At 45.8% G+C, this 26,708-nt stretch overlaps 9 protein-coding genes across 9 annotated transcripts, besides 2 other annotated features; 5 read left to right on the forward strand and 4 right to left on the reverse strand.

Annotated features, from left to right (window-relative positions):
* Positions 1-635: 635 nt before the first annotated feature.
* On the reverse strand, positions 636-3,736 carry FPSE_09590 (uncharacterized protein; the record flags this gene model as incomplete). Its single annotated transcript, XM_009262707.1, has 11 exons — positions 636-695; positions 745-834; positions 886-1,036; positions 1,093-1,278; positions 1,325-2,201; positions 2,308-2,432; positions 2,485-2,518; positions 2,567-2,763; positions 2,824-2,919; positions 2,974-3,539; positions 3,641-3,736. The coding sequence occupies 11 exons, from the start codon at positions 3,734-3,736 to the stop codon at positions 636-638; spliced, it is 2,478 nt and encodes an 825-aa protein (XP_009260982.1).
* A 486-nt stretch (positions 3,737-4,222) lies between these two features.
* FPSE_09589 (uncharacterized protein) lies at positions 4,223-10,341 on the forward strand (the record flags this gene model as incomplete). Its single annotated transcript, XM_009262706.1, has 14 exons — positions 4,223-4,483; positions 4,537-4,753; positions 4,801-5,229; positions 5,291-5,884; positions 5,946-6,057; positions 6,105-6,392; positions 6,448-8,564; positions 8,704-8,777; positions 8,901-8,908; positions 8,951-8,957; positions 8,995-9,073; positions 9,185-9,822; positions 9,870-10,224; positions 10,298-10,341. 14 exons carry the CDS (start codon positions 4,223-4,225, stop codon positions 10,339-10,341), a joined length of 5,223 nt encoding a protein of 1,740 aa, XP_009260981.1.
* Positions 10,342-11,003: 662 nt separating this feature from the next.
* Positions 11,004-12,716, forward strand: FPSE_09588 (uncharacterized protein; the record flags this gene model as incomplete). The annotated part of the gene is made up of 1 exon (XM_009262705.1): positions 11,004-12,716. The coding sequence occupies one exon, from the start codon at positions 11,004-11,006 to the stop codon at positions 12,714-12,716; it is 1,713 nt and encodes a 570-aa protein (XP_009260980.1).
* Positions 12,717-13,118: 402 nt separating this feature from the next.
* FPSE_09587 (uncharacterized protein) lies at positions 13,119-14,591 on the reverse strand (the record flags this gene model as incomplete). Its single annotated transcript, XM_009262704.1, has 2 exons — positions 13,119-14,152; positions 14,219-14,591. 2 exons carry the CDS (start codon positions 14,589-14,591, stop codon positions 13,119-13,121), a joined length of 1,407 nt encoding a protein of 468 aa, XP_009260979.1.
* A 666-nt stretch (positions 14,592-15,257) lies between these two features.
* On the forward strand, positions 15,258-16,307 carry FPSE_09586 (uncharacterized protein; the record flags this gene model as incomplete). The annotated part of the gene is made up of 1 exon (XM_009262703.1): positions 15,258-16,307. The coding sequence occupies one exon, from the start codon at positions 15,258-15,260 to the stop codon at positions 16,305-16,307; it is 1,050 nt and encodes a 349-aa protein (XP_009260978.1).
* Positions 16,308-16,908: 601 nt separating this feature from the next.
* On the reverse strand, positions 16,909-17,955 carry FPSE_09585 (uncharacterized protein; the record flags this gene model as incomplete). The annotated part of the gene is made up of 2 exons (XM_009262702.1): positions 16,909-17,247; positions 17,356-17,955. The coding sequence occupies 2 exons, from the start codon at positions 17,953-17,955 to the stop codon at positions 16,909-16,911; spliced, it is 939 nt and encodes a 312-aa protein (XP_009260977.1).
* A 689-nt stretch (positions 17,956-18,644) lies between these two features.
* On the reverse strand, positions 18,645-20,729 carry FPSE_09584 (uncharacterized protein; the record flags this gene model as incomplete). Its single annotated transcript, XM_009262701.1, has 4 exons — positions 18,645-19,113; positions 19,164-19,819; positions 19,870-20,252; positions 20,300-20,729. The coding sequence occupies 4 exons, from the start codon at positions 20,727-20,729 to the stop codon at positions 18,645-18,647; spliced, it is 1,938 nt and encodes a 645-aa protein (XP_009260976.1).
* An 838-nt stretch (positions 20,730-21,567) lies between these two features.
* FPSE_09583 (uncharacterized protein) lies at positions 21,568-23,278 on the forward strand (the record flags this gene model as incomplete). Its single annotated transcript, XM_009262700.1, has 5 exons — positions 21,568-21,664; positions 21,716-21,835; positions 21,882-22,436; positions 22,484-22,819; positions 22,866-23,278. 5 exons carry the CDS (start codon positions 21,568-21,570, stop codon positions 23,276-23,278), a joined length of 1,521 nt encoding a protein of 506 aa, XP_009260975.1.
* A 1,031-nt stretch (positions 23,279-24,309) lies between these two features.
* Positions 24,310-25,702, forward strand: FPSE_09582 (uncharacterized protein; the record flags this gene model as incomplete). The annotated part of the gene is made up of 3 exons (XM_009262699.1): positions 24,310-24,463; positions 24,526-24,901; positions 24,952-25,702. The coding sequence occupies 3 exons, from the start codon at positions 24,310-24,312 to the stop codon at positions 25,700-25,702; spliced, it is 1,281 nt and encodes a 426-aa protein (XP_009260974.1).
* Positions 25,703-26,580: 878 nt separating this feature from the next.
* Positions 26,581-26,614: a repeat region.
* A 40-nt stretch (positions 26,615-26,654) lies between these two features.
* Positions 26,655-26,704: a repeat region.
* Between the last annotated feature and the right edge of the window lie 4 nt (positions 26,705-26,708).

A 26,708-nucleotide genomic window follows, 5' to 3' on the forward strand; every position in this document is an offset into this window, starting at 1 on the left:
AAACCTGGAACATGGCATACCAATCGACCCCTGGTAGAACTTTGTGTGGTTCTTATTGCGCCCCTTCGCAATCGTTTTGTCGTATTTGACTTCCACTGTCACATTTCCAGTTTTGTGGCGGCCAATATTGATTCCTCTAACCAGTAGTATCAAGTCAGTGATGAGGGTCAGATGAACTGCTGATCGAGCTTCAATAAACCGATAAAGTGTAAAATGGCATGCATACGAGACATGCATGAGTTGGTGCGATTAAATTGCGATCGTCAAGCGTGGTCCGTGACACCAGGAATTTTATCTGCTGTTACCTAGTTCAGGGTAAGTGCTGTGACGCGACGAATATACCTTTTGTGATTATCAGTTAAGGATGAAGACTGCGTCATTGCGATTTTTGCTTCGATTTTATTATCCAGTTGAAGCGTATTGATTATGCGGTCTTGTGACCTCATTGAACTTTATATTGTTGTCTTTTGTTGTTGTATTGAAGGGGTCATCTTGTTAAACTTGCTAAAAATCGGCAGATGCTGAGAGAAGCATCAGTTGAGCTGTAAAGAAAAGCAGTTGTTTCTTCCTATCACACTAATCAATCCAATAGCGCCAGTCTACCGGTAAAGTCTTCAAAATCGCCACTCAGCGAATCATTTTGGGGACTGGCAAACAACTTCCCATTCATTCGGATCGATAGCAAACTTGAAGCGCTGCTTGATGTTAGTAATCTACAAACTGAGAAAAGATTATTGTTCTTACATCCAAATTTGAGTCGGATTCATCATCATTTTTATCCTGCATAGACAGCTTGATGATCTGTGTCTTCCTTTGCTGCAGCTTTAACACGGACTGTTCTGGGTAAGCCAATACCTGAAACATTGAGTCGATGTGAAAAAATACCTGTTCTACGGATTCGCTCATGATGTATCTGTAAACAGTTACTGGCCGTGTCTGACCCATTCTCACGACTCGTGCGATGGCTTGGTCTTCGATTGTTGGATTCCACTGCGGTTCGACGATGTGAACGATGTTGGCTTCTGTCAGAGTGAGGCTGTCCCAGCGTCAATATGTTGTCTCTAAAGTAACCACTCTTACTGAAATACTCACCCAATAGCGCCAGTATTGATTGATATCAGAAGGACTTTCACAGTTGGGTCTTGACGGAATCTTGAAAGTAATTCTGTTCGGCCCATGAGTGGGTTCCGCCCATCAACCTGAACGAATGGAATTCCCTCGGACATCAGTATCTTCGCGAGGATATCCAGTGTATCTCTCCAACTGGAGAACACAACACTGTCTCATGTTAGTATAAGCACGCCACTTGTATGTTCAGTCTTACCTTTTGGAGTCCTTGTCCAAACACGATGTCTTGATGTTCTCGACTACTGAGGACATTTTTGAGGATTGTGCTCTCAAGCTATTGTCGGCTGTGTCAAGGCCAAAACTGACGCTAGAAGGCCCTGGGGATATCATATCTATATCCATCGGAGACCCGGTAGACGAAGGCATGGACTGAGGTGATGCGGCTGCGGACGGCACGTTAGAATTTCCTTCAGACAGGAGCCGGCCGCAGAGAGGGCAGCTGTCCAGCGCATCAAGGAAATCGTTCTCCAGAATAGTATTGCTACAGAACTCGCAAGCCGGTTCTGCACTCTGTGAACGTGAATTATATCGTTTTATCATGGGCACAGTCAAATGCGTTGACCTTTGGTGAGTGGTCGTGTTGATCTTGATGTCTCCGTGGTTGCACACTCTTCGGAATTTCATGATCGCCGAGAATAGGATGTTGGACTTCTTTGAAACTTTGCCATTGCAAGCCATTATGTCGAATTCCTCGCGACAATCATGGAGAATCTTCTTGAACAGGGCCTTCTCCACATCTGTTGGTGTAACTGGGACCTTGCATATGGTGGTTGCCGGTAAGCTAAGCTTCGCCTGAGTCCGTCTGAGACAGCAGGCCTTTAACATCATTCTAAAGTTTCGAGATGGCCCAAAAGCCTCGTAGCTCTCGCCAGTGTCTTGTCTGAATGGTTTGACGATGTACTCCTCAAATGCCTTGCTGTGGCAGAATGGTTCAAGTCGAATGAATTGCAAAAGGGACCGAAGATCGTCTAAGCTGTTCTGAATTGGTGTCCCTGTCAGACACCACCTTGTCTCGCCTTGGAGGGCAACTGCGGCCTTGTGCGTTTTGGTAGAAGAGTTGCGGATATGATGAGCTTTGATAGTCGTTAGTAACAGTGAACCTGACCACACAGATACTTAACGTGCCCTCATCTAGTACAATCCTTGACCACCGGACGGAGTTCAGAATCCTATTGCTACTGCTGTCCTTTTCAAGTGTCTGGTAGGTTGTCAAAACAATATCGCAGTCAATAAATTGATCTTTGTTCTTAGCTCGTGTCAGTCCATGGAAAATATGAACCTTGAAAGTCTGCGGCTGGAATCGCCTAGATGTAGTCAGTCGCCTTGGTTCAAATTGTTTCTTCAAGATGAACGCACCGGTCGATCTCATTCTTCCAGACGTCAAGTAGTTCTTGTGTCTGATTAGCGAAATCCTCCCAAGCGGAAAGAACTGACGTACGCCGAGAGGGTAAAACAATTAGTGTCGAGTTTAGTTGTTGTCTATAGTCATTTGGATTGTTGCTTCCACTCATGTCATAGCTTTGTTTCAACTGCTTTGAGCAGAGAATCGCACTCAACATAGTTAGTGTTTTGCCCAGGCCCATCACATCAGCGAGTATCCCGCCAAGACTTGTTTTGTCCGCGTATGATAGCAGACTTTTGATGATACGGCAGTTAGCCCAAGTAGAGACCCAGCAGATTAAAAGGCAGAATTACCAGTGGTTAATGGACATAAGTAATGTTTTCTCCATCTGCTTGACGGATACTGGATCTTCCCGATCGAGTATGAACTCTACTCCTTGGAGCTGATGCCTATATTGAGGTCAGTGTCAGAACGGAGCATGGAGGGTATCGTGCTATAAGTACTCTTTGAGCTTGGTGTCAGCTAGGTATCGATTGAATAATGACTGAAAGTGTTTTATTGAGCACCCTGCTGCATTGCGATCTTCAGACCAATTGTCTAAACAATCCATGACTCCATCGACGGTTCGAGACAACTGAGATGTGGTATCCTCACAAGCCGGACCCACCAAATGTCTCAGGTCGGTCTTCTCGGTGCTGGGGTAGAAGAATTGGGGATTGATATAGAGAATATCCGTCTCAAGAAACACTGGATGTTGCAAGTACGCGGGTATGTGAGATAGCGCTTGATCAACTTCATCCATCAGGTACTTTGGGCCGTAGACATTGACTGTACCCTTGACTATTGTTTTGGCTGGTTTTCGGCGTTTTCCATCGAGAGCGTTGACACCAATCACGACCGTAAAAGATACTTGCCGGACCTTCGAAGTAATGACGGATAACGTCAAGCCTGAATTATCGTCAAGGAGGGATCGCTGTTTTGACTTTGATACAAGATCAGGTGCTAAGCAACAAGACCCAGCATCAACCTGTACGTCAAAGAGGCAGTACCTGTCCCATGGCCGTGTCGTCTGAGGAAGTTTTATATTGGAGCAAAGTAAAATCGAAACATCGCATAACTAGGTACCATGAGACTAGACCTGAGTAATTGATAATTTCGTTCATGACTTACCGTTCCGTAACAGATCATCTGATGCTCGGCATTGCGCCAATCTGTCATTGCTGTATCTGCGACATATCCTGCAGAGTATGCTAGGTCGAATTGCATGGTGGATTCCACATAACCATTGGAACAGTAGGTAATTGGGACCCTTTTCGGTGAATTGCCATCTTCAGTATCATATTCGTAACATAGTCGCCTTTTTGGGAGGGCCATCTCGCTGTGCCTGTCAGTCAACAATGTTCGTTCTTGTTGGATGCTTGCCTTAGTATTGTGACAAGGAGAAGTCTCCGGCTCGTGGAGCATAGAAAAAGAGTGATTAGTCAAAGCGCTGTAGCCTCCATGGAGAATTGTAAATTGTCATTTGTCTGACCAGGCTGTGCATGCAGCAGATCTACACCGCCATACGCCACCAACGACTTTACAGCCATTCAGAGTCACACGATTCATGTAAGCAAGCAATTCTGCCTTGGGCTGAAACGGGGTTGAAATGATTCTGTCACTTATCTATCAAATAAACCGCTGTTCCACTACCCAATGTTGGCCAAAAAACATCAACCTTCGTCAATGTGCCTATCTATCATTATCTAGAGTATGGCGTCTTCACCGCGACTTAGCCTGGAAAGGTCTATAGACCAGTTCCGACGCGAGCTTACAGATGCCCAACTGCAAGAGATCAGCGGCGCGAATCGGACATCTATCAACCATGAAATCCAGAAGATACAAAACGAACTTGGGCGCGAGAAAAGTCTTTGTAGGATAGGCAGAATGAGTAGGTTCCTTGATGCAATGGAAGAGGTCGAAAAACTTGTGACAATATTCCTCAACGTTAGTGAAGTAGTCGCATTTATTTGGGTAAGCTTCATTGATTATTATCTGGGCTGTGAGCATGTTATTAAAACGCATAGGGCCCTGTCAAGCTTGTTCTGATGTTAGCGACAACATGGACGATCAGTGTTAAAAACATCATCGATGCCTATGAAGAAATCGCCATCGCCCTTGACAATTTGAACGTTTTCCACAACGTCATCAGACATAACGAGCAGTTGAAACGTATGCTGGAAGACTACTTCTCCGATATCCTCCGTTTCCATACTTCAATACTGGCAGTATTCTCCAAACCTGGTTTGTTCAATCCTCCTTGCCTTCTTAGCCTCTGCTGATCATCATAGACTGGAAAGGAATGTTTACCTTCGTTTGGAGAGGATTCCGACGCAACGTCAAACCGATCATCGAAAGTCTGAAGAGAAAACAAGCGATGTTGTCAGACGATAAACTTCAGCGACATGCGATCCTCAAAAACCTTCAGGATTCAGATCTATACGCCAAAGAGCAGTTCGATCAAATACAGTCCGGTCTGGATGATGTAATCAGTTTGGAAGAACTGAAAAGACAGAAACAAGAGATTGAGCAGATCAAGTCATGTTTGGAAAGAAAGTTGAATGTTTCCTTGATGCAAATTATTACCCAACTGGATCTTCCAGATACAGTCATGGAATCCTCTGGTAGATGGATTCTCTCCAACCCACGTTTCCAATCATGGGAAGCCAACAAGTCATCGGAGGGTTGTGTTCTCTATCTGAATGGGTGTCCCGGTGCCGGTAAGTCTCTAAGTTGTTACCTATGATGAGATTGGTTGCTGATTGATGTTCTAATACATAGGGAAGTCCACTCTCGCAAGAACAATTATTCGTCACTTGAAAGACAATCCATCTCGCCAATCCTCGTCTCAGCCTTCGTTGGTTTATTTCTTTTTCAAGCACAACGATGCGGATCGCAAATCACTAAGATCAATGCTCTGCCATATCATCACTCGGATAATCAACAATGATGATATAATGATGCGCTTTGCCTATGACAAATGCTCTGCCATGGACTACCTTGATCTTAATTCTCTCAAGAGCCTGGCATCGGATTGCCTTTTTTCGCAGCGCAATGTTATCATTGTTCTAGATGGCCTTGACGAGGCGAAGGACAAAGAGCCTGAACAGGTTCTCAAGTGGTGTTTATATGAGTTACTCCAAATGGCCCCGTCACGAGGATGTCATGTCAAGCTCTTGGTCTGCGGACAGGAAGACGGAAGGATTGAATCCTTGCTTTCTTCCTATCCACAAATTCGACTTCATACAGAAGATCCGCATAAAACTGATATCCAAGAATACTGCAAAGTCCAGGCTTCCGTGATTGGCACTAGATTCCGTCTTACTACTAATGACGAAGGAGAGTTGATCATCAAAGTCTCAGAGGCAGCGAAAGGTATGCCTAAAGGATGAAACATTTTTGCGGTATCAAATTGGAGACACTAACACCGAATCAGGAATGTTTCTCTACGCCAAAGTGGTGTTATCAAATTTGGCATCAATGGGGTCAAGGAAGGAGTACAAAGCAGAGTTAGGAGGCAACGACTTTCCACGTGATCTGGATGAAGCGTAAGCATCTTTTTCTATGCCCGTTCTTAACTAACCAGGGTCCCTAGTTATGAACGTATTCTCCAACGCGTGCTCCATGCCGCTGGTCCATCTGCGCAAGCAAGCGCCAAGAAGATTCTTGGTTGGTTGGTCTGCTCTCAAAGACCACTTCGATGGCGGGAGATACAGTCAAGATTCTGCATTGACGTAGATACTGGCCTTTGCGATGCAGACGATGTCCGGGCAGATAATTGCAAGCAACTATGCAGTTCTCTCGTTGATGCCACAGACTGCGAGCTGTTTCCCGGGGTCGGCTCTGAACAAACTATTACCATTATCCACGAAACAGCAAGCAAGTATGCTTATACCCCAACATATTCCTGGTGATCGATGGAACTAACTATGATGAAGATATCTCATATATACCAATACCATCGACCTTATGGAAGAGCACATCGCCATGTCCCTCTTTTGCTGCCGTTATCTCAGTTCCAGACCATTTCTCGGTATTGGAACCAACCAAGTGCGCGACGCTCTACAGTCAGGCTACTTCAGTTTCGTAGACTATGCTGCTGCCCATTACAAATTACACATTGACAAAGCCGAACTTCTCAACCGAAAGACAGTGTTTGACTCGGGCTTGAATATAGCCACAGCGAAAAATGCCCTATCGGATCTGGAAAAGTCTTATCAGAGCACGGGCGCAGACGGAACAGCCGAGATGGACAAGGTTGCAGGGTTTACTGAGGAACCCAGTAAACTCCTAGCGCAATCCATACAGGATAATGTGTTTGACATACGAGCGATGATACACACCCAGTGGGATGATCTCTCACAAAACACAGGTTTCAAAGAACTGGAAGGTGAAATAAGGCACAAGTGCACCAAACTTCATTGTCCCAAGTTCTTTGTTGGATATCTGAGCGAGGACCTACTCCGACAGCATCTTACCAGTCACGAACGTCCATTCAGATGCAAGGACGAAAGTTGTTTTGCTTATGTCGTTGGTTACACATCAGAAGTTGATTTGCAAAGTCACAATCAGAACTTCCACAATGAAGGCTCCCGAGCCAAGGTTTCGTTCCCCAAAACCAGTAGGGCTGGGAAATATGACTTGATCAGCGCCTGCAGATCTGGAAATTTGAAACAGGTCGAACTACTTCACCGTTTGGATGTCGATATTTCGGGTGTATTACTCGAAAAATTGCCTTTGACGGTTGCGTACATGGCTGGACATGGTCACATATGCAAGTACCTCGTCGAGAACGGTGTTAACCCCTTCAGGAAATTCCGTCTACGAAGGAAAGCGCGTCCTATCGACCTTGCCATCCACAAGAAAGATTTTAACATGCTGGAGATATTTCTATCTCGTTATCAAGACATCACGTCAAGTGAGAATATGTTTTCTATTGGAACATGTATCGAAGATATATTTAGATTCTACCCACCTGGGGTTGAAATTCTGCTACGATTGTCGACAAGAGAGCAAGTCGAAGAGGGTTCATTCTTAATAGAGAACGTCATGGCTGAAAAACTAGAATTCTTATTTGATATCTGGAAACACAAGCTGAACGTCTCCCCGGTCGACCTAAGTTTGTCCAAGCACGGGAACGATGTCACACCGATACATACAGCGTTTCGGGATATATTCCCAAAGCTCTACGTTGAGGGCAAGTTCTGTCCTGACCAGAAGAGCCAAGAATATCGCATTTGTCAGCTGACCGTTAAACAAAACCAAATTTCCCTCCACTCTGCACTTCTCGCCAAGCACTACCCTCTTGCTACGTTTTGGATGGATATTGATACCGACAACCTGATGTATATCCAAGATTACAACGACAATAGTCCTCTTCACAGTTTCATCATGGAATCGTGTGAGAAGGCTTGTGATACATGCGTCCTCATGGCTAAGCGTCTTATCAAGCTTGACAAGATAGGACTTGCACAAAAATCCAACAAAAAGGGCCAGTTACCAGTTCACATCGCATTAATGAGGAATATTTCACCAATATTGTTGCAGACAATTGTGGAATCATGCATAGACAGAAATTACAAGGATATTCAGGGCTTCAGTCCGTTGCATTATGTGCGAAGCGAGGAGAATCTTAAACTCCTGTCACAGCAGAAGGGTGTCAATCTTTTCAGTAGGAATAAGAAGGGTCAAACTTACTTTGGAACACTTTGCGATAGCGATGAGGCCTTTGATGAGGGCTTTATGCGAGTTCTTCTGGATGCAAACATAGGACTCGCATGGACAGCTGACCAATATTTGCAAGGTTCCACTCCCCTTCATTATGCAATGAGGGCTCGCAGATGGAGAGAAGGGGAGCATCCGGAACGGAGGGGTTTTGGACCCTCGAGAGCTGCTAAGTTCCTACTAAACCTTCCGGAGGTCGAACAAGTCCTCCGAGCCTTTTTACCCAGTCCAGCCGAAGACTGTCGACAGGTTAGGAAATTTGCTGTGGAGGAGAAGTTAGATCATGCGTTGGAAGTGATGGAAAAGATTGGGTTTGCGTTGCTTCCTGTACGTACGTGATGTAGAATAATAGAACAAGTCTTTATTTCCGGGGACATTTCCTTCATGGCCTCTATAAACATATGCTACAAATTCACGCACTGGACTTTTAGAACTTGTAACAAAGAAAATTTGAAGATTGTCACTGATAGGTCTTCGCCGTGTTACAAGTCAGCGAATTGAAGATACGACCGTTGGAAGGATTCTTATTGTTCAAGACAACGGTGTAAGGGTCGTAGATCTTAAGAGGTACTGAGTTATGATGTTCAGAAACCCTTAGAGATCGGGCTATAATATCTATGGCTCAGATAATTCTGAATTGTATTGGAGTTCATCTGCATAATTCTAGATATATAGGTAAGACATATTTCTTTTCGATACAACCTATCTAGCTTACAGCCATAAGGTAGACACATGTGGACCGTACACACTTATCAGTCTAGCGTTCAACCCTTCTCATCCATTCATTGGATGCAATCAAATCAAGTGGCTTGGGGCTGAATCAAATTGCACAAGCTTCAGGTGCGTTTTCCATGGTCGCTACTCACCCATTCTGTGCGGGGTCGTCTTCGTTAAGATAAACCTAGCCTCATCAAACTTGGTGACAAACAATCATGACTTCTACCGATCAAGATAAGCCAGTGTCCCTATCACATCCTGCACCCGCCGTGCCCATCCCGACCAAGACATGGCACACTTACTTTTCCTATGGCATAGGCCACACAGAGTACGACACCATCATAGGGCAACAAAACGCGTGCATCCGAACACTTCGACAGGAAAGAAAGATAAAGAGCCAGTGGTTCTTGAAACCGCCCGCCGCTGAAGGCATGCCACAATTAGGTGCCAACTTTGAATCATCTACAGAAAGTGCAACGTTTCCGTATCCAGAAGCTTTTAGGAAAGTCATGTTTCCAACGACTTCTGTCCCGCAACGTGACGAGGAACATGGAAATTCGCGTAGTGATTTAGCTGATCATGAGATCCCAAGACTGCCGGAAGCAGGGATGATCAAGAAGAAGAGTTTCGTGTCGACACCCGTTTTCGGCGTGTCACGTACTACAGCAATTGAGGTTGAGTCACGGATCCAGCCGACATATGTTGTTTTAGGCATATTTCCACGCGGCGCTCTGAACCCCAAGGAACGGATTGTGTTCATCGACAGACCAGAGCAATTCTTCTCAAAGCTCAGGTGGGCGACCTTTCGTATCCGTGGTATGAGAGGGACATTGCTGTCTCTGAAGCACCTTGCAGCATTCAGATTATATAGAGTATGTTCGTTTCAACAACAGGTTTCAGTTTCTACTGACAAATCTAGTGCGACTTCAACACTGGAGCACATACCCGCATCAATCTAGATGCTAATGGAGTTTGTGATTTGTATCTCCTATTGATTACCTACAAAAGCTGGCATATCCCTCGGCACATCTCTCGAGCATGGGCAGATTGGATCCATCGCACCCTGAACGACGAGCAACTCGACGTGTTACAAGGTGAATACGCCCTTGAACTGGTTCTAGACTGGTCAATAACACGCATCTTAATTGTGGTCTTGATACCTGTTCTTCTGAGTCTGGCTATCGGGATCTGGCTAAACGCAAAGGCTTGGACGGATCTTGCGACGATACAGACGGCTTGGGGCACTGCTTCATACATCGTAACTGCTGGGGCATGTGAGTCGACCCAAGATGCCTTGTGATTGAGGCATTTGATCTTATAGAGAGTTAGTAATCTAACAGGAAACAGTACTCGCAGCAATGTTGGGATTCCTGGATATCGCGGACAAATAGCCGAGAGCCTGATTTGTTCCAACACATGTTAGGCTTCTCACAACCACCAGGTTTTCATCTCCTGCAGCCACTTCTGACTTGGATTGTAAATTGTAAATCAGGCTCGGCAATGCTTGCCACCCAAAGCCGAATCTGATGGCTGGCCTCAATCGACATGTTAGACTATCTGGATGCTTCTTAATACTTTATCTATCGTTTTTCATAGTAATATTCCCTTGCAATATATCTTACGAACGATGGATATGAAGCAAAGCAATGATGCATAAACTGTTACTGGAGCCTGATCTATAGAAATAGCTTATGGTGTTCACAACTTGGCGTTGGTTCGATGTCCAGCTGATATCGTGTCGCGTTGAGATTGGTGAACATGTCACACAATTGAGAAGGATCAATACTGCAGTCATACAAGGCTAACACGATTTAATAATATGCTATTATATTGCTCCTTGTCGTAGAATCCATGAGCCATCCACTTCACATTTTAGTAACGTTTGCTCTGGAGAGAAATAGACTGGGACTTTCAACCGCGAAATTCTTTATTATCAGCATTATTTCATTTGCCTCTTCAGTCTATTTCTGTTCCTATATTTCTTCGTTTTTAAACAATTTGTTTGTTCTCTATTTGACCCTCCTTCCCATTAACAATAAGAATCTCGAAACAAATGGATACCTTTCCCTATTCGCCGCCAAGTTACAATATTCGACATGGCAACGATCGATCCGCTTACGAATACTTCACGAGCGAGCAAGAGCGCCATGCACTGGGCGTGCCTAAGAAACGAAAGCTCTGCGATCTTTCAGAGGTCGCGGCACTACTTCTGAGCATCTGCTGTAGCATCACGGCCCTCATATGTTGCTTTCATCATGCAACCGCCGCGAACCTCGGACAGAAGTACCAACTGATCATCGTTGGCTTGATGTTATCCATCATGGACCTCTGCACAAGCAAGCTTTCGACCACCGTGTTTCTTCAACTTGAGACACGATGGGCTAGTCTCTTGCAGAACTACGATGTCATTGTAAAAAAAAGTGTTTTGGGTAGTCTGCTCAATATGCGTCGAGGGTCTCAGCGGTGGACAATTCTCTTGTCTGCCTCTCTTGCATTCCCGTTGCTTCTGAGTGTCGGCTATAAAGCATTCGTTGGAGGGACGATCACAAATCAGGTATTTGCGAGTGGTGGCGAATATGGACTCACTGGTCCTGTTAGCCTCGCCAGGTTTTCTGCTGGCTCTTCTCTTATGGTCAACGCGACTATCCCCTTGATGTTCAACAATTTGACCAAACTTCCCTTCCGCCCCCAGCCTTTCGGGTTCAACATGCTGGTGCTTCCCAACAAGTCTATCACAGTTGCGATGTTGGACGGACCGAGCCCGTCCTACATAAATACGATACGATCGGAGCTCAAGGGACAACAGTATTATACAGTGACGGCCGATGTCAACGGCTTAGCATGGCATCTTGACAATGAAGCTGACCAGCATCGTGACGATGAAGAGTGTTGGGATAAGCTTTACAAGGCAAGTGATGATGATTCTCTAAACCAAATATCTCTTTACAAGTGGAAGAAATGGTTATCAACACTGTGGCCTCAGGGGCAAGTCAAGCAATTCTTTATCCTTCTCACCCCTCACGAGTCAGACCGTAAGGCCAAACCTTCAAAGGAACGATTTCGTAAGGAGGCCTTGTATTTTACAAGCCAACAACTACACTGCAATGGAAAATGGAAAATCACACGGAGCTCAGTTGACTTGATCGATGGAAGTTGCGACGGTGGTAGCTTTGATAAAGCATTCCCTGATGGATGTCGAACACTTCATCTTAACGACGCTTCATTCATACTGGCCGATTTTGTCGGCGACTTGCTGACAGGTAAGCTTGACGAATCGTCCCAAATACGATTTACAGCTGCGGTTTCTTCCATGCCTTGGTCTCGACTGACAGCGTACTGTGGCATTGGAGCTCCAACCAATGACTTGTCGCCGAAAGACATGGAAATGTTCAAGTATCACAGGCAAGACGAAGCTTGGAAGACTGTTGGTGTTCTAAAGCGCACCCCTGTCTTAGCACTGGTTCTTCTCGCCCAACCCAGCGTTGGCTTGGTTCTATTGATTGTCCGCATCGTGTATTGCTCGGCACCTGTCTCTGGTGGCTTTGGTCTCATCAGTGTTTTAGCTGGCCATGGGCCGAGGAAAGGCAATATCTTGACCGGTGCAGGGCTATCTGGGGAAGTCCAAGAACGCATTCAGCTTGACTTCAACGTAAATGGCGAAAGATGCGATGATGGCGCCAATAGGGTGCAGTTTCAGCTGAGGAGAGCTAGGCACTCTATGCCCCAAGATCGGAAGAAGCTTGAGTCTGGAGTCAAGTATCACTGACCAAATAGTGGAGAATGACATTGAGGATCCAAATGAAGGTTGCCTTAGGGATTGTGGGACTTTTGTATGCAAACTTCCTTGAATCCTATTTTGCTTTCTTATTTAGTCGCATGGCAATTATCATTTTGTGAGGATAATTGACATTATATCCTATTCTCAGTATCAAAGCCTGATCACAACCTCTTCATACCTTATATCATCAACACTGGGTACATTGAGCTATCAAGACTATTAGTATAACAATGGCATGCATTCATGTGTGTGGCCATGAATGTGGCAAGCCTGATTTAGCTGCAGTAGTTTAGTGGGCTAGAGTGAGCAGCATAACGCAAACGTGAAAGTGCTCATCTGCGTTCTACTGCATCTGGCGTAAGAAACGGGAGCCTGTTGTCTAAGTATGCCTCACATTTGCTCCCCTTGTTCACATTGCATAGCTCGTTCTCTATCCAAGCGTGCTAGTTTACCTTTTGATTCATCACTCCATTTATTCAACTGCTCTAACTTCTTTTGTGTTTCCACAGTCCACTGATGGATTTGTTGTAATTCGGGCTCTTCGTTGTCGTCAATGAGGTTGTGATCCTTCAAATACTGCGTGTACCGCTTCGAAGCATTTAGTCGTCTTTCTAAACCAGCTCGCAGATCTTTACTATCGGGAGGTTGGAAAAAAAGAGGGACTATCTCATTGCGGGGTTTCTTGTAGAGTCTGGGGTAGATGTATCGATAGAAAATAAAGACGAGGTCAGATGGATCTAGAAGAATATATGTCATGGGTAATCTAAGATCGTCTTGAAAACTCCAGTCTTGTGCAAGCTGAGAGTGACTGTGTGATTTATGCTTCTTTGATGACAAGACGCTCATGAACTCAGATGAGAGATCAACTCTAGAAATGATTGATCCTGTATCATGACCAGTAAGCCATGATGGAGGTAAGAAAGCGTAACGCGGGACTGTAACCGAAAACTCCCAGTCAATAATGCCGCGAATACGAAGTTCGTCGTCGACAATAATATTATCAACGCGAAGGTCAGGATGGGCCATATAGAAAGAGTCTCCTGATGGATCGGTCTTTAGCCTCGAAATGTTTTGAGTTTCCTCTAAACTCAAGGCGTGGAGCGCAAACTCGTCGCGCTCAGCCTCCTCTCTACTAAGTTCTTGGGAAGGCATTTTCCACATATACTGAAGCAACTGGTATCGTTCTCTGAAGAACTCGTTGGTAGTGGTAGATATAGAGCGTGGAGCTCGGTAGCCATCAATCTGGAGTTCATTCCTGCGCATGGAAATGGCACCAACGACTTTCAGCCCCAAACGATGGTTTGTGGCTGACTGCGGAGTGAAGGTTTCTTGCCGGTGAAGTATCGGCCTGATTAGTCGATGCCAGAAGCCAACCGTATGCGTATACTCGAGGAACAGGAATATTTGTATGGTCACGCACATATCTATGCACAACATTAGGGTTGAACTAGCTGGGAGCAAAGGAGTAGCCTGAGCTTACTGCATCGTACAAACCTCGCTGCATACCTTATCCCATACGTTATAAACCGCTGGTTCGATTGGAAGCCTGACAATCCGGGCAATATCACCGGGAAAGTCGAGGATGAAACACACATTGAAGCTACCCTGTTGCCGACATCGGATGCTGCAGGGTAACCCGCCCGTGTACTTAGAGGCTAAAGTACGGATAGCATCTGTGTCAATTGACTCGACGAATTGGTCGACCATGAATTTGTGCTGTTGCTCTGCGAGAGGCCTGAGATTGAATGGGGACAAGGGACCCCGGCAGAAGACGTAGGTAAGACGACACTTCCAAACGTAAAGGAGTCGTGCAACGTAAAGCGCCCACGAGGCCGGGAAAATGCGTTTGATGATTTCAAGCATAGCTGAGGATAGACGGATGGATGGTGGGAATGGCCATGGCGAGGTGTAAGGACAAAAGTTGAAAGGACCTGACACAGTAGAGAGAGATCTCAAGGGAGTCAGCTAAGGGCCTTGATGACTAATTAATATGTCTTGATTCTATTGGCTCTTAAACGAGATGACAACATGGACTAGATACCTGCAGATCGATCAGTTTCAATCCAGTCTTGTACGTCGGTGATAACCATAATGTTAATAATCCCACAGGGGGCTAGGGTAAACATTGGCACAGCTCCTTCTCCGATTCCTGCCAGCAATGCCTTTGTGGACGTGTGATTTCGAAAACTGCCGCAGATCGGCTGTCAGAACTCTCGGTGACTGTGTCCTCTGCAACAGCCATTTATGCTCTAACCACCTTCAACCTCAGTTCCATGGCTGTCCCCGGTGGGAGGTTTGTTTACTTACTACCTCACTCAATATGATTACTCGCTAACTCTTCCATTATCAGGACGCCGACTCTTACGACCCCGCAGCCCGGGATGCCGAGATGCGTGAGCTCACAAACCTGATCGACAGGATTGATACACGCGCCCTCGAGGCACGAGCCAGTCATTTACGCCACGGGATCACCTGCTCTATCCCCCCGCTCCAGTATGACAGAGCAACACGAAGCTCTGTGATGGGGGCATGAACTATCATATCGAAATTCGGTTTGACGATGGAATCACGTGGATAGCCCGTATCCGCAGGTTCAATACTACATCCCCTCCTCCAGCACTGCGAGATTACATCCTTCAGAGTGAGGTTGCAACTCTCATGTTTCTAGACAAGACCAGCGTTCCCGCTCCAAAAGTTCACGACTTTGCGCTTGAGCACCCCGACAACCCTGTAGGAGTTGGTTTCATCTTGATGGACAAGTTACCTGGCAAATCTTTGAGATGGTCCCTTGCAACTCAGCAGCAAAGGAAAAAGGTTATGGACCAACTAGCGGATACCTTTATCGAGCTTCACAAATACCCTTTTGACCGTCTTGGCTCCCTCGATAGCCCCGGAGGGTCTAATGTCGGCGCGTTCGCGCGAGAATCTCTCACTGATTTTGCAGAATCCGAAATGCGCACCAGCGGGCCCTTTTCTTCTTTACAAGAATATCACGTATCCTCAATCCAGCTCATCTTGGATTTGATTGTTCGAGAAGAGATGTACTCGCAACAAGCAGTGGATGCCTACCTGATCCACCGATATCTCATAGACTTGGTCCCGCATGTGCTACCCGCAGTCCATGATGACGAGAAATTCTATCTGAAGCACGCAGACGATAAGGGAGATCATATCCTAGTGGATGAGCATTTCAATATCACTGGAACTATCGATTGGGAGTGGGCTCACACTGCGTCACCTGCACATGCCTTTAACTCTCCCATTGGCTTTTTACCAGTTTCGGATTTTTACAGTGGAAGCAACGACCTGGGTGATGACGAGGTTGTTTTCGCACGCCTACTTGAGGAAAAGGGTCATCACGATCTGGCACATTTTGTTTGGAACGGTCGGTTACAGCATAGATTTGCTTTCTGCTGCGGATATGATCTCGCCGACTGGGACGGATTCCTAGGCCTCTTCCGAGGACTTCGAGATGCTGTAGGGGTGGATGAGGGTTTGGAATGGGATGAGTGGAAGATCGTTGCACTGCAACGCTACCAGGACGATCCTAGGCTCCAGTTGCTATTGGCTAGACATTAGAACTCATTAATGAATTGATGTCTGAGGATCAATCAGCTTACCCTCTCAAGGACGCCCAGGATAATTATCTTCTACAGATCGAACACACAGCTGTTGCACCTCGGACGCCGTGTTCCTTAGGATCGCTGTCTATGGGAGGCCTCATCTGCACTGGGAGAGCCTATCATCTGCAGCTCCGACTTGTGGCTTCGTAGGATGTTTTGTACTTCTGCCTTGAGGTGTGGGAATTCCTTGTTGGAGATATCCGATGTCCTTCCTGACACGTGACTGACCTCCGACTCACATCATAGAGTACATGCAGCGCGTGTAGAACTTAAATGCCGGCCCGTTTCATTACCTGTATGGCAAGGAGCAATTGACCTTCTTTTCGAGGAGTATCCGTGGAACTCTGGTGAGGTATGTGACTTTGAAGATGTAATAGTTGGTCTGCAAGATAAGTTGGTGCACTCGCTTGTGGGCCACTTTATAGATAGTTCTTATATAGTAATTATACTAGCTTAAGCTGGTCTTAAGGCGAGTGCCTATGAAGCTAAATAAATATGAAGGCTTTGATGGAAGCTCAACCGTAGTCTTTACTACTTTTAGTTTCCCAACTGTGCCCTTAAACAGTTAAGAACTGGTTGATACGCGCCACTTGAACGCGAACGCATGTTTGCATAACCTTCAGATACCGGCTGTATGCGTCTACACCAATGACAAAGGGATTCACAAAGTTGCCTCGATGGCTTCCGTCCATGCCCCCACCCTGGTGAGCGTTGATAATATCAAAGTTCTGTATAGACTGGTCCTGATCTTGGTGGTTGCTGAGTAGAACGTCGGCGCCTAACTTTTGAGCCACTGTGCTAAACTTGCTGAAGGATTGTACTTGCTGCGACTTGGCCTCGGCGCTTGAGGGAATCCCGCCGCCGCCGTAGAAGCCCACGGTATGCCGATCGGAGTGCTCATACACGTCAAATAAGAGAGAGTATCAGCCGGGCGTATGGCCTGGAGTGGCGATGGTATGGAAAGTGGTGTTGCCTATTTTGAGTTGCTCGCCATCAATAAACACCTTGTCTTTCTTCGGCGTTCCTTTGGTGAGAGCCATGGTCGTCCACGCAGCCTCAGAGGCGTAGACGCTCATGCCAAAGGTAGATTGAAGGTAACCGGCACCTCCATAGTGGTCTGAGTGCTCATGTGTTATGAGAACAGCCTTGATATCGTGACCAGTATACCCGAAGGTCTCGAGACCTGGGAGCAGCACCTTCTTGACTTCGTCCGGGTTGTCGAGCGTGTCGATGATGACCAAGCCGTCGCCAGTGTCTACAGCCCATGATGACACGTGAGATTGGCCGACAAAGAACAGCGACTGAAAGGGCCGCGCTGGTGCGATAAAGCCGTTTGGATGCATACCATTCAGAACTGCAGGGTACTTTTGGGCGTCGACGCAGCGAATGAGAAAGTGCTGGAACAAATCTGGTTGGGAGACGGCCACGGCCTCGGACATGTATTTGGACACATTGCTCGCTTGGGCGTTGGGGAATTCGGTCATGTTGAACCATGTCGAAAAGTCGGCAGGTCCGATAACATTGGCTTGAGCATAGCCGCCGGCGGGCAGATCCAACAGGAACGCCAAGGTGCTGGCAGATGCGAAGCTCGGTAGATATCTCATTCTGCTGTTGCTTATGCACTTGTAGCCAGTTGTTCTATTGCTTTAGAGAGCTGCCGATGCTTGAGCTCATGTCAAACTCAGATTTGTTAGAGCGACATGCCGTAGGTATTTATCATCAATTCTTTCGTACCTAATCTCGAGTCATAATCCTTTCACTCAAGTCGAGTGGTGTCTTATGCCGTTTTATCCGGGACAATACCACATTTCTCCGCAATGCCCCCAGCGCAAATAGACGGTAAACTATTAATGCCGCCTTAACCGAGTTAATGTTTCCTACGTTTCCCTAGGTTCTACCTCAAAACTAAGTATATTTACTCCATATGCAGAATAGCTGCTAAAGTATAGTAGTATCACTTAGGACTTAACCGAGGTACAGTTTCCTTTAGGAAGTTGTTTACTATCGGCACTTGAAGAATGTTATTAAAGACGTCTGTTCTTATGCCGTCTTATCCGGGACTATACTACATTTCCCCGCCAGACCCCAGCTTAAAGTGACTAGATGCATTAGAGTATCCTAATGTAAATAGAGGGTAAACTATTAATGCTGCCTTAATTAAGATATTTTTTCCTATATTTCCCTAGGTTCTACCTTAAAACCTAGTATACTTACTCTATATATAGAGTTACTAGACCCAGGCATAGGACTCCTAGGTTTTATAGCAGACTATCCAAATAACAGATCTTATAATTCATTCAAAATGAATCCTCCAAAGCTCCCGGTCAATCCCCGCAGTAAAGTCACTCCGTGTATGCATCATCAAAATGTTATCGCTAACCAGAATATCGCCCTTTTCCCAAGCATAATACAACGCAACTCTGCGGTCGTACAGAACCGAGTCAATAGTATCGCAGATCGCAGCACTCTCTGTCGGTTCCAATCCATCGATCGTGACTTCAGATGCATCAAAGACGGTCTTTGACTGAGGCCAAGGCTCATGGTAGCGAAGACATGGTTTGTTAGTTGTGGGGTGGTCGATGGCCAGCGGGAGACCTTTGAGGACTGTGTTGTCAAATGCTGATGTTGCAACGGTCCAGGTAAGTTTTGAAATGTCTTCCTTGAGCCACGTCGGGAGATACTTGAAAAATAGTGTTGATGACGAGAAGATGGTGAATCCAGTGTCTCTAGGCGAAGCTGTGGCGCCTTGGAATAGTTGGAACCTGGTCACTTAGTTAGTCACTAGATCAATATTGATAAACACGGTACTTACTGTGGTGGAGTGGAAACTGTCTTCTCGTTTCCGTCCTCGTCGGTCTGCTTCACGACCTTGAACAACCCATCGTAGTGGAATGGCATAGGCTCAGCCGAGAGAACATTGTTCAAGCCTCTACCTTCATCACCACGATCCTTGACTTCTAGCAAAAGGCCAAACTTCCAGGGCAACGGGGTTCCAAAGCGGTGACTGAGATCAATGAAACGGTCGCGGTTGGGCTTCTTGACAAATCCCTTGAGAACGACTGGAGAGTTGAGTTCTGACAGAGCTCGAACTTTCTTCGTGTCGATGTCATCGAGGGTCAAAGATCCAGCTCCATTGGCAGGACGAATGATCAGACCAGCAGGATACATAGGGTCAAAGACGATGCCACCCTTATCCTCAGCCCATGACAGTAGAGGTGACTTCTCACGATAGTAGAAGGGTCTCCCATTATCGTAAACCAGTTCAAGAGCGTCGTCACTCTCGAATTCCGATCGCATACCCGTCCGAATTGTGCCATCTAGCCTGTACGCTACACTGCAATGCCAAGGAGTAGTGTAAATCGAATCAGTGGGCAGTAGGCTGACGGAAAGTTTGGAAGCACCCGTCGATGGGTGGATTGACAGTCGAATGTGGTCAGGATACTTCTGTCGAACAGCATTCGCAAAGGCCTACAATGTTAGATCACGACTCATGAATTCCGATCATCCTGAGAACTTACATCTCCGCGAGCCATCATCTGCTTCGCAATATACTCAATCCCTCTCTTGTACTTGGACTTGGTGCGGTTTTCACCAACTGGATAAACCGTCTCCAGATCTGTCTGGAGAAACTTGATGTAGCCCCGATAAGTCATGCACTGGTCGTCTGACTGCCGGACTTGTTCCCAGTTCCATTCGGGCTTACTAAAGGTGTTGAGAAGTGCGCGGCGAAAGTTTGATGCATTTGCCACGTATGACATCTCATCGAGTTCTTGTGGCAAGTCAATCTCGACAAGATCCCTTAAGCGCGAAAAAGAAATGTTGTGGAATTCCTTCTCCGCTGATAGTGATCGAAGAGTCTCGCCGTATTCCCAGACATCTCTATCCGGAACACCCAGCAGGTCTGCTACGGTTAGTCCAATTATTTGCTATCATCTGACTATGACATACCATTGTATACTAGTCCATCCGAAATGATAGTGAGCTTGGCCCCTGGCTTATACACGTCTTTGATAGCGTTGCAGAGACCATTCAAATGAGCAAGGGCAATCTCTTCGCCCTTATCAGGCAGCTTTCCCAACGTTTTGGATGACGAGTTGGGTGATTTAAATGGGAATGCTGGGAGGCACAGAGGAAATGGGCTGCCAGCTTTGACATGTGTATAGATCAGGGCGATGAATCTGAGTGCTGATTGATCAGATTGTGAACAGATACGCTCATCCTGTTTCATGCGATATCTGCCGATAATGTCGAGGATTTTCGTTGAGGTCTCGAGAGCCTTGTGATCGAGGGTAAGCGGCGATGGCCCGAGAAAGGCATGTTGAACAGACGTTCCAGCAGGGAAAGAGGTCACGTGGCGAGGACCAGATACAAGAACCATGGTGAATGAGGAAAAGAGTGAGGATTTAGGAAAGTGATTACTGATATACAGTTACAGGTGAGAGCTGGTCTTATGAATGATGATCTGAATGCTTAAGACAATGGGCACTGAAGGATAATGAATCTTATAAGCATACCGCATACCATAGAAAACAGGACATCGGAACTGTTTCCATTCATCGCCCCAAAATACCATTTCCGTTTTACTAAGGCAACTCCTCTAAGATAGAGACATCTCATCAGTGGGCCATGGTAATCCATGGCAAAACACTTAGCCTCGTCACATCGCCTTATCCGAAAGGAATCGCTTCATCAGGAAGCTGGAAAAATTGTGACAACCCCCCCCGTCGCCACACGGACAACATCCCAGAGTAGAAGGTATCAGCCCAACCTAGGTGGAAGCCAAGCCACATTTGTCGTCATGTTATTTCCTTAATATGAAACGTTGTTTTATCAATCTGGGTCTATGTTGTAAAAACTTGGATTTGCAAGAGGGAACGGTCCGCTCGCATGATCGACATCCCACTCGGCTATCCCACTCGGCTTTCATCCCATTGGGAATTTTAAGCTTGAGTCGAGGCGATGAATAAGATCGGGCCTTTCTATGGAGTAATTGCTGGGATATGGTTGTTCAGATGAGACGTATCCATTGTTTATCCTTGTGAGGCTGGGGTGGTTTGGTTAGTCTGGATCGGGTAGGTCGTGTAAGAGGTTTGATTCTCTGATGACTTATCTTGTCTTGTCCCGTGAGTCGTTCAAAACTACCAAATTGAAGTCATTCGCGTCTTGGTATATCATTCTAAGCTACTACAAGATTTCAAGAATTGCAACATCATCAAATGGAGCAAGTCGATGTTACGATTGTTGGTGGTGGCCCTACTGGCCTCTTTGTTGCCCTTCTTCTTCAACCATTGGGTATCTCAGTCCGTGTCCTAGGTACGATACATTGATACTCAAGCTAAACAATAACCTAACATAAACGTCCAGACGAGAAGCCTTGCTCTTTAGAACTTGGCCGAGCTGATGCTCTAAACGCCCGAACTCAGCAATACTTCGAGGTTGCTGGCATCCTTGATAAGCTACTCCCAGACGGCCTGAAATGCAACAGTAAGATCATGATAACATGTTCGATAATTCTAGCTAACAAATACAGCGAGTTCCACTTTCAAAGACGGCAACTTCAAATCTCGTCAAAACGAGTGGTGGGTTGGTATTGAGCACGCCTACCACAAGAACTTTCTCATGATCGGACAACCTGTCGTCGAACAGGTAATGCGTAATCGTCTAGGTGATTCTGTCAACTATAATGAGCACGTCATCAACATCACTGAAGATGAAGAGTTTGTTACAGTAACGACAAGCTCTGGTCGAAAGGTTTCCAGCAAGTATGTCGTTGGTGCTGATGGTGCACGGTCGTTTGTCAGAAACACCCTTGGTATCAGTTTCACTGGCACCAAACCGGAGATGACATGGGCTGTTCTGGATACTTTTCTGGATACTGACTTTCCTGTCTGTTCTGAGATTATTACCTTTGAGCTCAATGGAGAGTCTCGAGTTGCATGGATTCCAAGAGAAAGAGCGATGTCTCGATTCTATGTTTTGCTAAAGGGTGAGATTACCCAACAATTGGCAGAAGAGTCTATCAAGCAGCATCTCGCTCCATACAGAGTTGAGTTTCCCAAAACCGAGTGGTTCAGCACTTTCCACGGTACGTCTATTGTTCCAAACTTTTGACTATCTACTGACACTATCTAGTCAAGGAGCGTCTTGCTAGTTCCTTCATCTCCAAAGAAGGTCATGGAAGAATCATTTTGGCTGGAGATGCTGCCCACGTTCACTCCGTCAACGGTGGCCAAGGTCTCAACACAGGTGTCTCAGATGCCTTTGCACTAGCGTGGCGCCTGGCAGCACTCGTACGACCCTCCAACCTTACCACCGAATCAAGAAATATCATCCTTCGCAGTTACGATTTTGAACGTCGATCCACCGCTGCTCAAGTAATCGGAGTGGCTGCAGCACTAGTCAGGGACACGGTGCATACAGCCAAGAAGTATGTATCCACCATCGAACGAAATGCCGGCTTCATCACAGGTACGTGGATTTCCGAAATTCCGAGCCAGTCAATTAATGATTATAGGCATGGGTGTCAACTATAGTGAGTTCGCCACCCCACTTGTGCAAGGCATTGAACATGGCATATGGAGACCTGGATATAGGTGTCCAGATGTTGTCATGGCGGCAACTTCTGGGGAGACGACGCGACTCTATCAGAACGTTGCATATGGAAAATTCATTGTCTTGGCTATAGGCAAGCGTTTCCCCAATGGGTCGATTTCGGGTCCTGTTTACACCATCTTGCCTGATGGGACGACCAATGGACATGTTCAGTTGGATCAGGACAGGGATGGTGACAAGACTTTTACTGCGGATTGGGTAAAGAATGATTCGGCTATTGTGATTGTTCGACCGGATATGTATGTCGGATATGCTGGGACTGCTGAAGATGATGGATGGAAAAGATATTTGGATGGTTACTGTGGGAAATCTTGATAGCATGTAGGGTAGACTGTACTTTGTCGCGTATTTATTCTTGATCAAATATTTTACCGAAAAAGCTTTGTCCTTCGCGTCTGTCTCTTTGTCTCTCTCTTTGTCTCTCTCCTCTCATTACACATCTTTACCATATCTAGAGATGTGTTATGACAACCGGTCAAAAAACATGGCAATGTTGGACATCTTCCTCCAAACTCTTTAGATCCTTCGGCGAATCATGTTTCCTCGCCGAAACAACCTTGTTCCAGTCCCTGTCACTCCGAAAACTCTATACATAAAGGATCTACAGTAGTTTGTACCCTGCAAGGCCCCATCGTTCAAAATTACCCGTTTCGTCAGAACATGCATCAAGCCATGCCGTCAACAGTGCATGAACTCAATCTGTTTCGCTTTGCCGCAGTGAAGCATAAATCACATCTTGGCCACGGTATTCCCCGTCCTTGATCCTGGGACAGTTTAGTGACAGGAAAAGAAGTTGAATGTTTTCCACCTTCCCAGACAGGCAAGCCTCGGATGTTTCACCAGCTTGGCGTAGATAATCAGTGACATCGAAAATTACCTAGGTACGCAAAAGTCCCCGCTGTATTTTCAGAAGAACTTCAAGCAAGGTCATAGCCAAGGTTTTGGTGGCCAAGACACAATTCGTGAAGTGGGATAGAAATAGTTTTTCCATGTGTAATTATTAATCATTAAAAACGTACGTGTTGAGCACAGACATTGATTGTACTGCGCCTTGTTGTGCTGTGCTGCCAAGATGCGTCAACTGCCGAGGGTTAAAGATCAGGATAGGAAAGTGGAACAATCGTGGAGCAGGTCCTGGATAAACAATAGTAATTAAAACAGAGATTGATAAGCATGGCGGTTGTATTTCGGTCAATTTGTCTTTCATTAGTCGACTCAGATTCTCAATCTCATGATCAGTAAGTACCATCAGCTATGATTTAGTAGTGCTTTTCATCTACAAAGAGAACATAGAGAGTGGCAACCATTACAACACAATCTCGATAGTACATCAGATACTATGAGCTATGGATACCAAGAAAAACACAGCCGGTGATAGCCCTACGGCTGAAAGCACCTCGTCAGTTGAGGATGCATCATCACCAAGTCCAATCCCGAATGGCGGATTGATTGCCTGGCTACAGGTCGCTGGCTCATTTTGCCTATACTTTTGTACCTGGGGTAAGCATCCCGCCGATATCACCAGCAGAACAAGAGAAGAACTAACCAATGACACACTCCAGGCCTCATAGCAAGCTTTGGAAGCTTTCAAACAATTTATGAGCGCGACCAGCTTTCCTCCCACACGCCCTTCCAGATCTCCATCATCGGCTCTTTACAAACCTTTCTGATGGTCTTTTCAGGCTTCATCGTCGGTCCGGTATATGACTCTGGCTATTTTCGACATTTACTTGCTGTCGGATCCAGCTTTATTGTGGTCGGCACTGTGCTACAGAGTCTGAGCACAAAGTACTGGCAGTATCATCTCACCCAAGGGCTGATGATTGGTATTGGAGCTGGTTGCCTTTCAATTTTGAGTGTTGCGGTTACTTCATTATGGTTCAATACGAGATTGCCTCTTGTAAACGGGCTTGCAGCCTGTGGAAGTGGACTTGGCGGGTAAGTCTATAGTCTTCTTGGCTTTCTTTTGTTACTAACGACATCACCAGTGTACTACTGCCCATCATGGTACGGGAACTCAACGAACAAACAAGTTTGCCATGGGCGACACGCGCTATGGCTTTGCTGCTATTAGTTCTACTTGCCTTCTCCAACCTTGTCCTTCGACCTGGCCCCAAATCAGGTGGACCGAAACAACGCAGACAGCTTCTTGACAAGACAGCGTTTACAGATTGGCCTTATGTACTTTTTGTATTGGGCTGCTTCTCTGTATTCCTAGGAATGTATACACCGTTCGTCAATGTCCAGAGCTACGCTCTTGACAACAAAATTGCCTCTCCTAATCTCACTGGAAACCTATTGGCTATCCTTAACAGCAGCTCAATATTTGGACGCATTCTTCCTGCTTTCCTTGCTCAGAGACTGGGGCCCATGAACACAATCGTTTGTGCGGCAGTGTTACTCGCCACCACCAGCCTGTGTCTTATCTCTGCGAGCACTACTGCGCGACTACTCGTTGCAGTCATAAGTCAAGGCTTTTTCACAGGATCATTCTTCGCGCTTCAGCCAACTATCTTTGTTAGATTAACAGGCGATGCACGAAGGATAGGGACAAGGTTTGGAATGGCCTTTTCAGTCATGTCGGTTGCGTTGCTATTTGGTTCTCCTGTCGGTGGAGCGTTGAGGAAAAGTATGGGATATACAGCTTCGTGGGTTTGGGCAGGCTTGACTATTTTTGTGGGAGGTATGTTGATATTGTGCAGCAGACTTCTGAAGGACAGCAAGTCGTTGAGATTATGATACCACGACATCAATTTGATACGATAAGATACTATAGCACAAAGTCCCAATTGGAATTTGCCTTGACAATATCGTATTCATGTAATTGGTCACATCGTATGACTGTCTTACAATGTGTCTTGTGTTGCATTTGGGGGCCATGTCACCCACCAGTGAGCGTCATCTTGCACTTCTCAGCCAAACAAAGGTTCATCATCCCTCTCCAATTTAGGTGCTATAAATAAACCGATAGTGGCTTCCAGCCCTACTGGGCAAACCTGCTTACTATTTTGATACATCAGGCTGTGAACCATTCTATCTTGCCCAGCCCCCAGAGTCTACCTTAACTCCAGAACTAATAGGCATCCAAGCAAGCCAATCGCTCCTAGCCCTACGCCAGTTCAGTCGTCAATCACAGAGGAAAAATCAAGACTATTCAAAGACAATTACTAGTCATTATGCCTGCGAATGAAGCACAGGCTGTACATCTTAGCAATTATATCAGTTGATATATCAGACCGTTGAAGTCCGGTCATGTTGTTTATTGCCGTTTATAGGACTATTGCTGTACAATAGCACAGCCAATTCTCATATCAATTAACTATGCTCAATGAGAAGAGCCATCCAATCCCGGGAAGAAATGTAGTCAATAAGAGTTATCTAATAATTTCCGAACCAGCTCCTATTATCGCATATGGAGCGCAAGGGACTGGGGATTGACTGCATGTCTCTGAGGGTCTTCGGCGAACTTAGTGGATGTATGGTTACAGGTAGAAGAAACAGCTACTTTACGTACAGCTTAGCAGAAGCATTTTCTATTACCCTCGTTATAGAGTTTAGTCATTACTGTATTAATAGATGCTCTGAGTTACAGCATAAGGGTTTATTAGAAAGGTTAGTTATTAAAATATCTTATAATTTTAATATATTATAGCCTTTAAATAAAGCTAGAATCCTTTTTACCTTTTAAGCCTTTTAAAATACCTTTAATTTTAATCTTTAATAAATATAAATATATATTAAGTCT

The sequence above is a fragment of the Fusarium pseudograminearum genome, chromosome 2 (assembly GCF_000303195.2).
Source record: "Fusarium pseudograminearum CS3096 chromosome 2, whole genome shotgun sequence".
Taxonomy (NCBI): Eukaryota; Fungi; Ascomycota; class Sordariomycetes; order Hypocreales; family Nectriaceae; genus Fusarium; species Fusarium pseudograminearum.